Source organism: Balearica regulorum, chromosome 8 (assembly GCF_011004875.1).
Source record: "Balearica regulorum gibbericeps isolate bBalReg1 chromosome 8, bBalReg1.pri, whole genome shotgun sequence".
Taxonomy (NCBI): Eukaryota; Metazoa; Chordata; class Aves; order Gruiformes; family Gruidae; genus Balearica; species Balearica regulorum.
In genome coordinates, this window is record NC_046191.1 from 21,218,004 (window position 1) to 21,233,355 (window position 15,352).

The 15,352-nt window shown below is 38.6% G+C and overlaps 1 protein-coding gene across 1 annotated transcript in view; it reads left to right on the forward strand.

Annotated features, from left to right (window-relative positions):
* The first annotated feature begins 212 nt into the window (after positions 1-212).
* Positions 213-15,352, forward strand: part of PALMD (palmdelphin) — a 55,280-nt gene continuing 40,140 nt past the window's right edge. The window contains exon 1 of the mRNA XM_010297971.2: positions 213-382. Within this exon, the coding sequence (XP_010296273.2) occupies positions 342-382 (41 nt within the window). The 5' untranslated portion in view covers positions 213-341. The remainder of the gene's footprint in view (positions 383-15,352) is intronic.

A 15,352-nucleotide genomic window follows, 5' to 3' on the forward strand; every position in this document is an offset into this window, starting at 1 on the left:
AAGGGCTACACCCACTTATAAATCACACAACCCCAAATCTCTTAAGTTAAATATTTACTAGATTATAACTAGTAAACAACACAAGTAGGTCCCTTAGTTGATAACTGATTTATCCAAGGAAAAGTCTTTAGCAAGTATTTCTTGGTGCCACCATGGACATTTCTAAAACATCTTTTTCCATCTGTTTTTCTTAACCCCACAGAAGAAGGTCAATCTTCACCTGTGCAAGAATAAAGCACAATAACACAGCATCAAGAGGATTTATCATCTCAGACTCTACTTCTTTCAGTCTTCTACCTTGTCATCATTTGCAAAGTGGTAGTGATAAACGTGACATCAAAATGCAGTCTGACGCTTTGTTTTCTGAACAAAGACAAAAAAGGTAAGATCCCAAGTTTTTAAAGTCTATTTAGGCTGCATACTGATCTTAAGAAATATGACTATCAAAATCTGTCTTTCCATAGTATTTTGATCCTGCTTCTCACTCTGCTTTTTTTGCTTACTAAAAAAAATTCCTAGTTTATATATCTACAGTTATGGAGTGGATCTAGATTATGAGTTCTTGTGCTTTCAGATATGGGAAGACAGGACAGAGAACAATTTTTATTAATCCAGCATACCTTCAATGCATTTGTGGCTGTTCACAATAGATGAGTATCTATTTCAAAGTTACAACTACACAAATCTTAAAATATCTGTGTGACTGTGACTAGCTGTTCTGGGAGACACAGGGAAAACAGGGACAGAGAGGACAGAAAGACAGGTGACGAAGAAAGGAGAAGGGGATATTGAAATATAGTTAAATTTAATCCAACTGTTCTAAACCTGCTTCTGTGACATTAAACAGTATTAGAGAGTGATTTTGAACACAGAAGAAATACTGTGATCACTGTGCTGATTTGGCCCTCGGCACAGCAGCCATGCATAGCAATGATCACAGCTTACATAGATACACAGTTTGTGTGGTTTGGCTTTATGTAAACCACAACTTTTCCACTGTCAGAACTAGAACTATTTATTTTAATAAGAGAGTCTAATTAGCCAGTTCCAGTTTAAACAACCTGTATGATCAGGAAAGGCGGCAAAAAGCATTGTGAGGAGAGCCGTCACCGCGAAGCAAGGATAAACAAAGAGGACTTTTATCTTGTTCTGTGCATCTTTTTTTGGACATCAGAGCTATATCCAGCAATGGATTGCCTTAAACATCCCCTACACTGATTTTCTGCTGTCTTATGTGACGATTCCATTATCAGAAGTCGCATACTCATGAAGCTTACGTTTGACCTAACTTCCCAGTCCCTAACCTCTAGAAATTATAACTCCTGCTCAGCCTTTCTCACTCTCAAAATTGGTTATTTTACCTTTCATACACTCTGGCACCTTAATCTTCTCTTTAAGTTGCTGAAAACAGATAATTTCAATCTTCTCTCTCTTGTCTCTCTAAATTATATCTTCAGCTTGCCCTTTTATTTCAATGTCTCTCTGTCCAATTTTCTCTGTTACGTTTTGCCCCTCCTCTCCCTAGCTCCCACACCTTGTCTGTAGAATTTGCCAGCACAGATGGAGCTGCTTTTAAATGCAAGGGGCTTTCCTTTTGTGTGAAGGAGCCTCCCTTGGCTGTTTACCTTTCTCTCACACCCTGCTTAAATAGTGATGCTCAGAATATTCATTTCAGATTGAACTCTCAGAGAAGAAAATTAACCACAGTAATTTTTGCCTGATTTGTGGTACATTACAACCCTGGGCATCTGTAATTTTGGATTTGTTTTGGTAAAGACATTTATCTGTTTTAGAGAAACAAGCAGATGAAGTAGGAACTGGTTTAGAAGTTACCAAATTTCTCACAAGCTTTTTTTCCTCACACATTTAACCATAGCTGTTAGTGTTAATTATTTCATTTAAATAATAGACATAACATAATATATAGGGAGTTGGGGGGGGTGTCCTTAATATGCTTAGTTACAAATTAAATTAAAAGTTTTCCCACACAGATTACCATGGGTTATTATTTCTCCCTAGGAATGCAGAATCTCAGTTCCACTATGAATCAACACAGCATGCACGTCACAATAAAAATTGAAATTAGTACAGAAAGAGATCCAAGCACACTAGGACACACAGATCAGAAAGGAAAATCAAAGCTGATAAGCATGGTGGGAACATCATGCTGAACTCTGAATTAGCTGTAGATATGTTTACATGGCAATATTTTGTCAAGAAACAGACATCAGCATGGTCTTAGGTAAGTGAAGATGTAACTATGTACACAGCTGTAGCCAAAAACGCAGATACATAAAGACTGAAACTGTGAATAAGAGAATGTTAGAATGTGCTTATAGAAACCATTAGCATAAATTTGTCTAGAATATTGTATGCACTCTGATTTCTGCATCTACAGAAAGGATTTTGGGGAATTAGAACAGGCTTGGGGAATGGTAAAAAAATACCTTACTTCCTAAAAAACAGAGAATATTAAAATCACCTATTTTAGAAACAATGCAGAAGGGAACAGGCAAAGTAAGGAAGATGAAAAAACTCCTGATCTGTGTGCATCTCAAAAAAAAAAAAAAGAGGCATTTCATAAAAGGTAGGCAATCAAAATAAGTTTTACACTCACTATGTAATCAAACTGTGGAACCTGTTGCCACAGGAGACTATTAAAACCTATGATTCAATATTAAGAAAGAGATTAAGTAATTATTTCCAGAATTTTCAAGTACAATTAGGATATCAGCTTAGTAGAAAAATTATTTAATGTTTCTGAATTCAAGCCAATCTTTAATTGCTACAGATCAGGTAAGGCCCATGAGGGAAGAGCCCATTATCCCTTATCCATCTCCTGGGAGGCTGGTAGGCCTTCGTCAGAAGTATCAGTACTGGGCTGTGCAGCATTGGCAAAGGAATAACAGACATAGATCCAGCTTGGTTCCCTTCCAGGATGGCATTTCGGTTTTCCTAGATTTGACAGTAGTCAACAGTCCAATAGAGTTAACACTCCTAAATGCTCATATTAGGGGGAATAAAGAATGTACATTAACATGAAAATGCAACATTAATGCTTCTGTTAGTGCTAAAATGTTGATTTAATATAATTTCAAAGTCTGTGGACTTTTATTTGCCCACAGATTAGACTTGTTCTAACCTGCATTGGTTGTTGTGGTTTGTTTTTTTATACAAAGAATCAAGAACATTTTTTTGGTCAACAGGAAAACTAACACAGCAGAAAAGAGGATCTGTAGTCAGCAGGGGGAGTCAGCCACTTTCAGAAAGCAACTCATCTATTTTAGGAATGGACAAAGGGCCCTCTGGAGATGCCTGTCTCCACTGGCTGCAGAGGGAATCTAAAGTCTGTCCTACATTTATAGTGAAACTTGTACATGGAATTGGTGGAATGACATTCTCCCACAAACTTCTAAACAATATTGGTGTGCAACTAGTTTAATCTCAGGATATCTATCTCAACAAAGAATGTCTCTGCTAAGTTCCTGTGAGAGTTATTAAGCAGATGCAGTTTAATACATAGTGAAGATTTTCAATTACTTTGGTTTTTAAAATATCACTCATTTTAAAAATGAAAATAAATCCAACCTCAGGCACAGAGAAGGCTGAAATCAAATTCTGGCAGCTTCAGTCCAACAAACAGCCATTGATTTCTCCAGCTGTTTTCCTGAAAAAAGGATGTATAAAGTTGCCCCAGTGTTTGCACACTCCTGTTGGCTGAAGTGTCGTGGTAAATTCCTCTCAGAAACCCAGGCCCTAGGTGAACATAAAGGTTTTCCAGTTTTTCAGCAGTGCTCTAGTACCATTCCTCTTCCAATTTGCATCAGAACAATATTTTTTAAAAAAAAATTCCTGGTAGGACTATGTCAGAAGGGCACAGAACATGGCTATATAGAGCAAAAGGCAGAGAGCAAACAGCAGCACTGTGATTGCCTGGCACCCCTTCAGACTGGGACTTGCATAAATCAGTCACAACCAGCTATGCAACTGATAGCAAAGTTTATCTACACACAAAGCAACAGAAGCTTGTATGATTTTACTAATTTAAGTACTTGGAAGCAGCAAAGAAAAGGCATAACAGGTCACATCACCAAAGTCTGAAGGTAGAAGGGTTCAGGGGAGGATAGGAAGGCTGGGTGTTGAGGGGAAGTCTGGACTGACTCAGAGTGACAGCAATAATAGCCTGTTTGACTATGGTCTATCAGTGCACACAATTTCCAGCAGTGCTACATAGCAGGGCTCAGTGATAGTAATCATAACTCAACATCTATCCAGCTGCTTTCAGGTGATGTTTTTTGTAACAAAACAGAATAACTTTACAGAGACATTGGAATCAGAGTAAACTGGTACTCACAGAACATGCTCGTGGCTTTGTAAGACTGAAAAGAGCTGCTTCTATTTGTTTAAAGACACTTCAAGTTTTGGAATTCCAGGGGAAATTCACAATCTGCTATGGAAATACAGTGTCAGATTCTCCACTACTATATATTTCCATACACGTTGATGGACAACGTGACTCCTAGCAAACACTATGAAGGTGTAGTTATACTTTTTTTTCTACCTGTAGTTTTCTACCTATAGCACTAAAACTTATCATCATTTTGGAAAGGTTCCCTTGGCTTATGCTAGAGCCAACACAGTTCTCTTATTCTATTTAATTCCTGCATACCTTGAAGTACCTTTGTCCATACTGATTACTAAAGAGATTACAAGAATCAAGTTTCCCAAAGGCTAGATGGCAAGCAGTAAATATGAAAGGGAAACCTCTAATGAGCAGCACTTATCTATTAGCCACTAGCTAGGGAGATTCCCACTCCGTCTGTTGAGCAGGAGATATTTCAATAGGAAGATTACCTAGATCTGATAAGGAAGATTCCCACCACAGGAAGATCTCATGGTTAATAGATAGCAATAATACCAGTCTAACATTTAAAGAGCAGCAAGCAGTGAGAACAAAATATTTGATTATGGATTCGTTGTCATATAAATGAACTAAAACTCAGTGATGCTATACTGATAGTTTAATTCTCAAATTCGTCTATAATTTCCTACTTTGGACAAGCCATGCATTGCATGAAAAAGCCAATGTAGAACTCTGGACAAATTAAATCATGGGAGAAGAGGTGAATTTTTTCCTGGTTTACTTTATAACACTGTACTTACCTTTGGCCTGTAATAAAATCCCTGAATTGAGCATACCATAGCAATTTTCAGGCAATTAACAAATACAAGAAAGACTTTGGAGAGATCTTTGACACAGCAAGCACTTGCCAGGCCTGCCTATGAATGTTCTTATGAAAAACAAAAACAACAACAAAACCCCCACAAAAAAACCCCACATAGAAACTACTGCAGAGTTCCATAGGTTCTGAAAGTGTCTGCTGGGGGACCAGATATCAAGTTAGTGATGACTTTTCACACCCTATTCTTGCTAAGCAACCAATTTCTAGCAATTACATAGTCTATATAAAAATGCAAATAAAGTTCTATAAACCAGTACTTTTTGCTGGTTTCTTTACTTGTTTTTTTCTAGCAGCTGCCACATGAAAGTTACAGAAAAGCTTGGCTCCCTCTGTGATATACACACACACAGAGTGACAATCAATTCTTTCAGCTGATAATCCATTTCCTAATCTGATTTTAAGACAGGGAAATTGCAATCTCTTAATATTTAACTATGAAATCTGGTCTGCCTAAAGCTTGTTACAGAAAGTTGGAATATTTTTACATGTCCATTTTCTTGTAGCTTCATTTCTGCAGTTCTGTGTATTTTCTAATTGAGGCATTTATAGTTAAGGCAATTTTGCAAATTCAGAAAGTTATTTCATACACTAAATAAATCTGATAAATTACTCAAGAGATAAACATTTTTATATCCTGGACAAAATACCATGCAACACTCTGGCTGCAGATCACAGAAAAAGAACGAAGACAGCAGTCATGCCCTTTTAGGAGGCCTGACAATGCTGACTAGAGAACAAAAAAGGCCAGATTTGTAGAATCATGAATCCCCATCACAAAAAATTACACAAGAGCTCTGTTAGGTAGGTTAAAGACATCTCTGTTCCTGTGGTGGCACCCATAGTACCTGACCACTCCCATTTATAGAACAGGATCAACCAACTAAAAGTACGTCAGGACACAGGCCCAGAGATCCTTGCACTTTAACAGCTGCATGTGGAGGTGGAACACCTGGCCCCTGAGCCCAGTTCTAAAGTTCTGCTGATGACTGCAGTGGAATTTGGGTGTGAATCCACTCATCTTCCATTCCTCTATCTAGAATGTGATAAGGCCAAGCCAACAATTCAGGCTACAGTTGTGCTTCTTCCTTAAATACCTTCTTTCCCTGTTTGCCACATTTCCTTTTTCAAAAGGCCATCTCCTGTGGGAATAAAGAGCTCATGAGGCAAAATAAAATAGCAACTTTTTGCATTTAATGATGAGATGTTTAGAACACTTGTCGTCTTTCACATTCCCAAACATTTTTCTGGCTCACAGCTATTTCAAAGATGTATTTGAGATCTGGGCACAAATAGCACTTTGCTTCTATATTTACAGTAAGATCTTATTTCTTTGTATGTAAAGATTACAAATGTTTTCCATCTTCAAATAGATGGCAGTACAACTTGCTTCATTCAGAAGAAAGTTTCCACTAGTCTGGAAACAGCTAATGTTGGCAATGCTAGCTGAGGAAACAGTAAGCTGGAAAATACAGCAACTGTCATGTGAAAGAGAATAAAGCGGGAAACTAACAAACGTTTTTCTCCAAGCCTGGGTTTGTCCATCAGAGTTTCATTGTGATGGCCTCCCAAAAGCAAGTACTTGAAGGTAAGTATTTGCTACATAGACTGGAATGTCAAGAATTTTCACCTTGCTCTAGTTTGCAATTGAATCAGTCCTGTTGAAAACATCCTAATGCTATGCTAAAGTCAAAGTATTGGGGAAAATCTGCCATGAGGATTATCAGGTGCAGAAAAACCTGTTTAATTCTCCACAGAAAAAACCATTACAAGGCATATGAAGCAGCCAGTGGAAAAAATATGAACATGGGTTATGGTCATCCTAGTGGGATCATGCAAACATTTGTGTAAACAACTTCTACTACTTCGTGTATCAGCTTAAGAGGTAGATAAAATCGGTCCCTGCATTAAGAGAGAGGGGAAAGGAGAACAGGCTTTTTCCCTCCCAGTGTCCCTGGCTGTAACCTAGGTCAAACTGCACAGACACACAGCAGAGAGGATGAGGTAAAGAGACAGCACTGTAATAGCAAAAGGAACCCTATGAGGTCTTTTGGACATCAAGAGACAGTAACGGGAAAAAAAAAAAAAAACATTTTCACTGATATGACCTTTACCTTAGTTGACCCACCTTCTCATTAACCCACAGCATACTATATGGGCCTAAGCATGATTCTTAATTATTTTCATGAGATTTTTTTCATGTTTCGCTGAAAACTGAGAAAATGTAAAATCACTTCTTTGCAAATGCAGCTTGTGAACAGGCAAAGTGACTCATGATGAATAACGAAAACCCACACTAAACACAGCATTCCATTAGAGAAAAGCTCTCAAAAAGGGATTCTACTGCAAGATTCAACACAGCGTTTATACTAAGAAGCTTGGGACTTCGTACAACTATAACTCCTCTGACTTCAAAGATACCCAAAGATTGAATTTGGCCCTGGTTGTTTTGGTAATGGCTGACTAGCCACAAATGAAAGCTAAAAGACTCAGGACACACCAGGGCGATCTTATTTCCTTTTTTCCTAATGCAGTGAGTGCAGAGCTCCCAGTCAACTGCAGAATAGCCAGGATGATGTGTGCCTTGACTGTCATTTGTCTGCACACTGCTGCTAGAAATTAAAGGTTTATCTTCTCCAAAAATCTTCTTGGCAGATACTCCTAATTGCACTGTAGAATAATTCAATGTACTGAAGCACATTAATGCAGTTTGTCTCATATTTGGGCAGGGGACAAATATATTCCTCTATAGACTTAATCCTTAGCTGCCATTTCCCATAAAGATTCTCTGTCTTGAGGCAACAAGCTTGACCTTGAATCTGCCCAGGCAGAGCTTGTAATTATATGTTTTGAACTTCAAATACTTCATTTCTAGGTGCTCTTTGCCTCCTCAGCCCCTACTAGTAGAGATCACAATGCCCTGGGATTGCTCAGTGGAGTCCAAAGAGTCAGCAAATTCCAAAAGAGAAATTCCTTAAAATGAGATATTTTTCTAATCAATCCTTATGTTTCAAGTTGTTTTTTTACATAGTGGAACAAAAACTAAATTGTATCTATCTACAAACATATTAAGAATTAGCTTTTAGGGATACTGAAACAAATAATGCATGGCTGCTGGTTTGGGACATGCACTGTGATCCATGCAAAATTGAGCGTAAAGAGAGACACAGTCCATCCCCTAAGTGGGAATTTTGGCTGAAGTTCAAGAATTTTTGTTTCAGAATAAACATGTTCTTTCACAGAGTACACAGAAGTGACCTTCTCTGAGGTGAGAATTGAACTGCAGTAAGAAGTGGTATTTCCCATCTACACAGAACTTTTCCAGGGCTCCCAGGTAGAGGATAGATCTGGGCTGTTTATTATTCCTAGCATCACTCTACAACATCTATCAAAATAAATAACGATACCCAATCTTCCTTGCAAAGTCAATACTAGGGGGGGATAAAGATTGTATGTGTGTCTTTAGAAAGATACCCACAAGAAGTGTTATTTTAGAAAACTAAAATAACAGGAGTCTATGAATGAGCCAGAACCTACCTTATGCGTGCCACTGAAAATTACTTCTAGCTTTCCAGTCAGTTTTGAGCATTACAAGAGTAACGTTCTTTTGGCTGACTCCCTCAGTACAGAGGAGATGCTAAGCTGCTTGGCCGGCCCCTCCTTCAGCCCAAGTGTGCGATATCCCAGCAGATGCTATAAAGAAATTACATTGCACAGCCAGAACCACCTTTAACAAATTTGATCTCTGGAAATAATTAAAGCTACTTCCCTCCCAGGAGCAAACTTCTTGCTGAAATTCAGGTGACTAAAGCTCATGTTGGTCAACATCACCCAGAGCTGCTCACAAATAGTAGGCCTGATCCTCTGCATTGTTGACAGAAACCTGAACTCTGTCAAGGTTACACATCTGATCTGGGGGACCTAGCTAGATCTGAACTGGTGAACAGACACAGAGGAGGATCAGGCTGTGTAAATAGAGGATCAGGTTCCATATAATTAGGTCCTAGGCACAGTGAGTTGTTAGTAGTAATTTCCCTATGCTGTAGGATGGAAGGATCACAATCAATAGCTATGAAGTATGCTAGTGTTCACGGCTCTCAGAGCCATGGTATACAAGCACCTATGGACACTTCCTTGGCAACATTAGTTTCATCCAATACGAAAACATGCAAAGGGAACTGCTGGTACCCTGAGAAAGAACCATGATCATGTCAGGACTTCACAATAGGGAGAACTCTCTCTCATGCTAAAATCCCAGCTCAAGCAGTGTGTTTCTGCTCTCACCAAGTTTCATGCAGTCTGATGACTTTGTCACTGTGTTATTTCCACACAAGCTACTGTGTCATCCCATATTTCCCTGTCAGAACACAACCCAGCTCTCTTCATAGGCAGTGCAGGATCTGATGAAACATGTATAGAACCTACCCACCCAGCACAGACAGCTGCCATCTACAAGCCCTGGCAGGTCCATCCCTGGAGCAAAGCTAGTTTCTGTGCTTCCTTTTTCAAAAGTACTTCCTTTACTCCAGCTGAACAAGTAATACCAGATGCACTGTTGGTTAACCCTTCCATGCTCTTCTACAAAAAGTGGTTGGTAGAGGTTTACTGTATTACTGTTCTTACTGATGCCACACCAACTCCTGCTCTATGTCCATCCTGCAACTCAATTTGTCAGAATGAGGTATCAGCTGAGCAAGCCCTGCCTCATTCCCAGCGTGGGAGCTGAACTGCTGATCAAAGAGCTTTCAAGCTTTGTTATTATATACCTGCTGATGGCCAGACAAAAGCCCAAACTATAGATCATGAATACTGCTTCTTCAGCAACTTACTTTCTCATGTATCAGTTAACTTTTTCCTGGTGTTCATCATGATCTCTGTTCCTTATGATCTCTTCCCTGTTTTATGTGTTCTTGAGGTTACCTTTATAATATGATCTCTTCCAGAAATTCAAGTATGATCTGTTTAAATGTTTCCAGAGGTGCTAAGGCACATCTATAAGTTAATCATTGACGTGAAATAGTACCAAAAGTAAAATGAAATCAAACTAATCAAAAGAAAGTAGTGGGCTTCCTGTATGTTTTTCTTTTTTTTTTTTTTCCTGGTTTTAAATACCCCTTCTGGGGTTAATTTTCCCCTCATCTTCCTCATTACCAGTACTACAGCCCAGAGAAATCTCCCACTACCAGATGTGTTTTTCTGCCAAGCCCCTATGATTGCTCATCAGAAACATCAGTTTACTCACATGTTGTGAGTGTTCAGGACCATGACCCACCCTGTCCTACCTTTCCCATAAAATTTTGTAACTTTTCAGGCAGTGAAATGTTCTGTATCTTTCCCAAACTGGAAGGTATTGTTAGAAAAAACACTACAAATACATAAAACAGGCTATGATCTGGAATAAATACAGACAGCTGAGTTAAAAAAAAAAAAGAGTTATCCAGTTACAGCTAAAGTTAAGGGAGTGGAAGGCTAAGTAAGTTCAGCTAGCTTTAGATGATCTTTGGTCACAGTAAGCATTGAATCACGTTATGTTATTTAAAGTACGTTAAAATCCATGTTTTCTAACAGTGCACTTTGCCCAGTATAAAGTCTCTAACATTATCAGAAAATGTAGCACATACAAAGCATCACAGATTCAAAGCCAAGCCTTTTATAAGCTAAAAAAAAAAAAAAAAAATCAAAGGGACCTTCATAAGCTCACCGCTGGCACCATCACCTGCCCAAGTGTTTGTAAAACAGCTAGTATGACTGGAGCACAACATACTTCACTGGTTGTAAAAGACTCTGCACAGACTGTGTTCTGTCAGTGGTCATTCTCTGAATGAAGGAAGGATTATTTATAGAGATACATGCAGAAAAGGAATATCTGGATTTGTGGGTTTTACATTCATACATACACATTTTGCTGATATGTGCAGGCAGCTAGAGAGAGGCATTGTTATCTCTTCTGCCCAATATTGTGGCTTGTGCTATACGTATACCATGCAATAATGTATTACCACTGACTACCACTTATCAAGGCAGAAGGAATTCAATGCTAACTAGAAGCTCAGTTATTGACAAATCACATTTTTCCTTTCAAAAGCCAATAAACAGCCCCTCTGAAAAGAGGGGGACTTGCACAAATAGATGTTTGCTACACGCAGAAACAGACTTCCCACACTGTTGACAGAGTTTCTACAGCTCTTCTCTGTTCAGAGCTCACTGTCCTTGGTCTTCAGGAAACTGCCTGTAAGTGTCACAAGAGCCGACTGAGCCCTCTGGAAAACCTCCCCCTGGCTGGGCCTGTCACACAAGCAATGTGTTTGTAAAGAGCAGTTGTGCCTGCTGCAGCAAACATCTTTGTCACAAAGATTGAGCTGAGGCAGTGATACTGCTGCAATATAACAGAGGTGGTGCATCTGCCAAGCGGGACAAGTACAATTCCTCCCAGGTAGTTCATCTTCATGCCATCAGGCTGACCCCTAAGGAAACCCTGATCTACCAGAAGCCCTGCTTACTGGTTGCATTTTCTACTGCATATCAAAATGTCCAGGGACTTCTGCACAAGCTGTGACTGAGGAGAAATTCTATGGCAGCTCCTGGTTCAGCATCCAGTCTCCCAGGGTGAAAAATGCCACTCCTCATCACCAAACCAAGTGCTGTCATCTGCTAATGCATAACATCAGTCTGGTTGCTGATTTAGAAAGGGTACTAAGATGAGACCTGAACTATAGCCCTCTGTAAAGATAGTCAGCCTGCTGTACTCAGTCTCAGCATGCAAAGAATTGAGAAGTCAGCCAAGCCACACAGACATTTTTTGAGAGGTACTAAATCACATGACAGGACCTTCCCTTGGCAAATCGACAGGGGTAGGTTGCTTTTAGCAAATACAGCTACTCCTGAAAAAGGATGGTGATAGCATAAAATGGTTAGCATAGGAGACTGTTCAAGGGCAAATCATATTTGCTAATGACGACTACAGTATATTAACCTGCTGCTGGGTCTGTGCCATCCAAAATAATTCATTAGAAGATAAAGTTATGGAGACTAGTAAGGCACAGCAGCCTATTGCAACAGAAATAAAATAGAACAGAGACACTCTTTGAAACATTGGCAGCTCATACTTCATAGTCAGCACTTGCTTGTGACTTCCAGGGTTTTCAACAGGAATCAAGCAGCTGTTTCAGTTCTCTTCTGGGCTGGGATGGCCTGCATTTTGGTAGCACAATTTTGGCAATATGCCATTATTGCTATGGTCAGTTGCAATTGTTATTTTGCATGGACATAAGTAAAAAAGGCTGTTTATTTCCCCCCCCCCCCCCCCCCCCAATGTTTATTTTACCAAATGATCAACCATCATTTTAGCTAGATTCTGAATTCAGATCTCATCTAAATGGCTGTGCGAGGAGTAATCCATGTTCAATAATGGCTCTCCTTCCCCGTGAGCTAGGAAAGTACTATTCTCCCCATCTGTCAGATAGGAAGCAAGAAATACACAGTGGAGCAGTGTTGATTTTTCCCAATTTACACAAACTCATTCATACTTCATCTAGGCTCGTGATAAGACAGCAAGGAGACACAGTCCTTACACTTACCTTTCATTACTCAGACCACCAAACAACCAGCAAATCCAGTCCTCATTTGAAAATCACTAGTTCTGGATTACAAAAGATGGCTTAAAATGTGTAAAGTTCCAAAACAAAGGTTACAAGCAAGTGGATTCAGCAACTGTCATAACAAACATGTTCTGTAAATATGTTCTGTAACCGGTAGAGTAGGACTGTAGATGCTATTATAATACTGACAGCTAACTGTCAAAACCACCACCTACCTGTGACAAATAGCAAATTCTGATGTGATAGATTTTTACTTTTTAAATTTCTTCCAGTAACGTGAAAAGTCAGCAGAAAATTTAAAAAATATCAATAAGAAATCATTTAAAATTGTCCTGTAAGCAGTGCTATCAATTATTCAGTAAGACATTTGTTCCTAAATAACTTGAATAATTTTACTTGTCTTCATTCATCTAATACTAATTACCAAAAAAAGGTAGCTGAAGAGTTGAATATAAGTATGTTGGTTAGGTATAAATCTGAAATAAATTTAGTTTTAGTTCAGAGTCTTACTCCCATCTGCGTTCTTACTTGTGTCTGTCAACTACTAGGAAACTTTATTTTGGAAGTGTCTCATTAAAACTAGGAGGTGCTGTCCAAGACTGTAAGGAAAGCTTTAGGTGTTCTCACAACCTGAGAACTGCTCTGTGGAAGAGCAAAGAACGTTTCTGATGGCTGGGGTGGCAGAATGGCTGGGGAAAAGGGAATACCGGCCTGTGTCAGGGATTTTTGATGCTCTTATTTCAGTAAATGCCCAAAACAGTATTAACAAGTTAGGCTGACCCTTGATTAAGCCATTTTTGTACCATCTAATTCATCACTTTTCTGAGTGTGTTAAGAAATTTGTCAGGTTTTGTCATAGATTTCATCATTTTGCTTTTGCCACTCTGCTGGCATTACTGTCCATTGATTTTAAGGTCTAAGGAATCCGATTTTTTTAAGTCCGCAGCAATGGATACTGCACTCAGACCTCATTGCATCAACTGCCTGATATCCCTGCTAAAAATCTCTTCTAGAATGCAGATATTTCAACTTTCAACATCCAGTCACTGAATTACATTATAATTTTGCTAAAGAGGCTCTTTGTTATCAAATTTCTGTTTCTTAGAGTGTTCCTGATGAACCACTTTCTATTTAATAAGTTAAACTCCTTCCGCAGAATGTAGTTTCTATTAAATCCTTCTATCATTCTTCTCATAACATTCCAGTTAAATTTTAGCATCTCTCTTGAAACATTGCCAGCAAAATTGGACAATCTATTCCCCACAACAGTTGCACACGTTCCCAAATACAGAGGAACTTTAAATCTCTCTAGAACAGTAGCCGTTTTAGCTACAGCTCTGCTATCAGAGTTACTATTCATCTGATTATCCAGTAGAACTCACAAGATCTCCCCAGCATCATGAGGTTTCAGGGCAGTGTCATAATCTGAGAAGTTTAATCCTTCCTAAACATACGACCCTGCTTTAGACAGTATTGAGATGAATACTGGTTATGAGCACACAGTCTGCTAGTGTTCCAGATCACTCCATGCCAGTGCTTCCTAAAAAAGGGATCAATGAAAATAATATATCTACACTATTACCTTTTCCAGAAGTAACATCAAATTAGGGTGACAGAATTTATTTCCCATGTATTGGTACTCACTTTCCTTTAATGCATTGTAAGATCTCATATCAGCCTACCCACCGCTTCGCCTGGAACTGGTGATGTTAGGCTGACAAGCCAAAAATTTTCTGGGTCGTACTATCTACCTCTTTTAATAGCAAAGCACATTTCTCTCAGGAATTTTAAACTGCAGTATATGCTACAGATTAAATTGGTAACTTTTGTTGAAGACTATGCTTTTACTTACTGTACTAAAGAACAGTTAGGAAAAAAATCATTCCTGTCCATTCAAGAAAAAAAAAAAAATTACATCTGCAAAGGAAAGACGACCACAGCCAAGGCTTTAAGGTTTTGTGACAGCAGTTATTACTGCCTTCGAATATCACAGCAGTTCAGTTGGAAAGTAACATAGTCTGCTAGAAGTCACTAGAAACTCAAAATTTTAGTATGATGTGGTAGATGTATAAACTGTTTCTTAACTGTGTAGCATTACTCATTTTTCATTTAATGCAGGCCTATGAATGCTAATTCTAATTCCTTATGGTGCTGAGGGGGGAGAAAAAACCCAAAAGCTAATTTTGTTGTTCATTCAACTCTTCTTCAAAGCACTGTCAATTTATTCTCTACTTCTATATCACAAGTTTCTCTTTCAAAGAGTTTTTATGTGGCAATGAAGATAAGTTTAAGTTGCTAGCATTTTTTATTCTTGTTTAAAGGAACAAAGAAGAATTTTTGATTACATTATTTTCCCAGCCAATATATTAATCCTCAAGCAAGAATTGTCTGATCAAGATACCTAACAGTAAGCCATTGCCAGTTGAATCAGATAGATTTAGATTCAGTTGCTTTTAATTAGTTTCTTTTTTTTTTTTGAAAAAGTGCCACAGATCAGAACACTGAAGAATACAA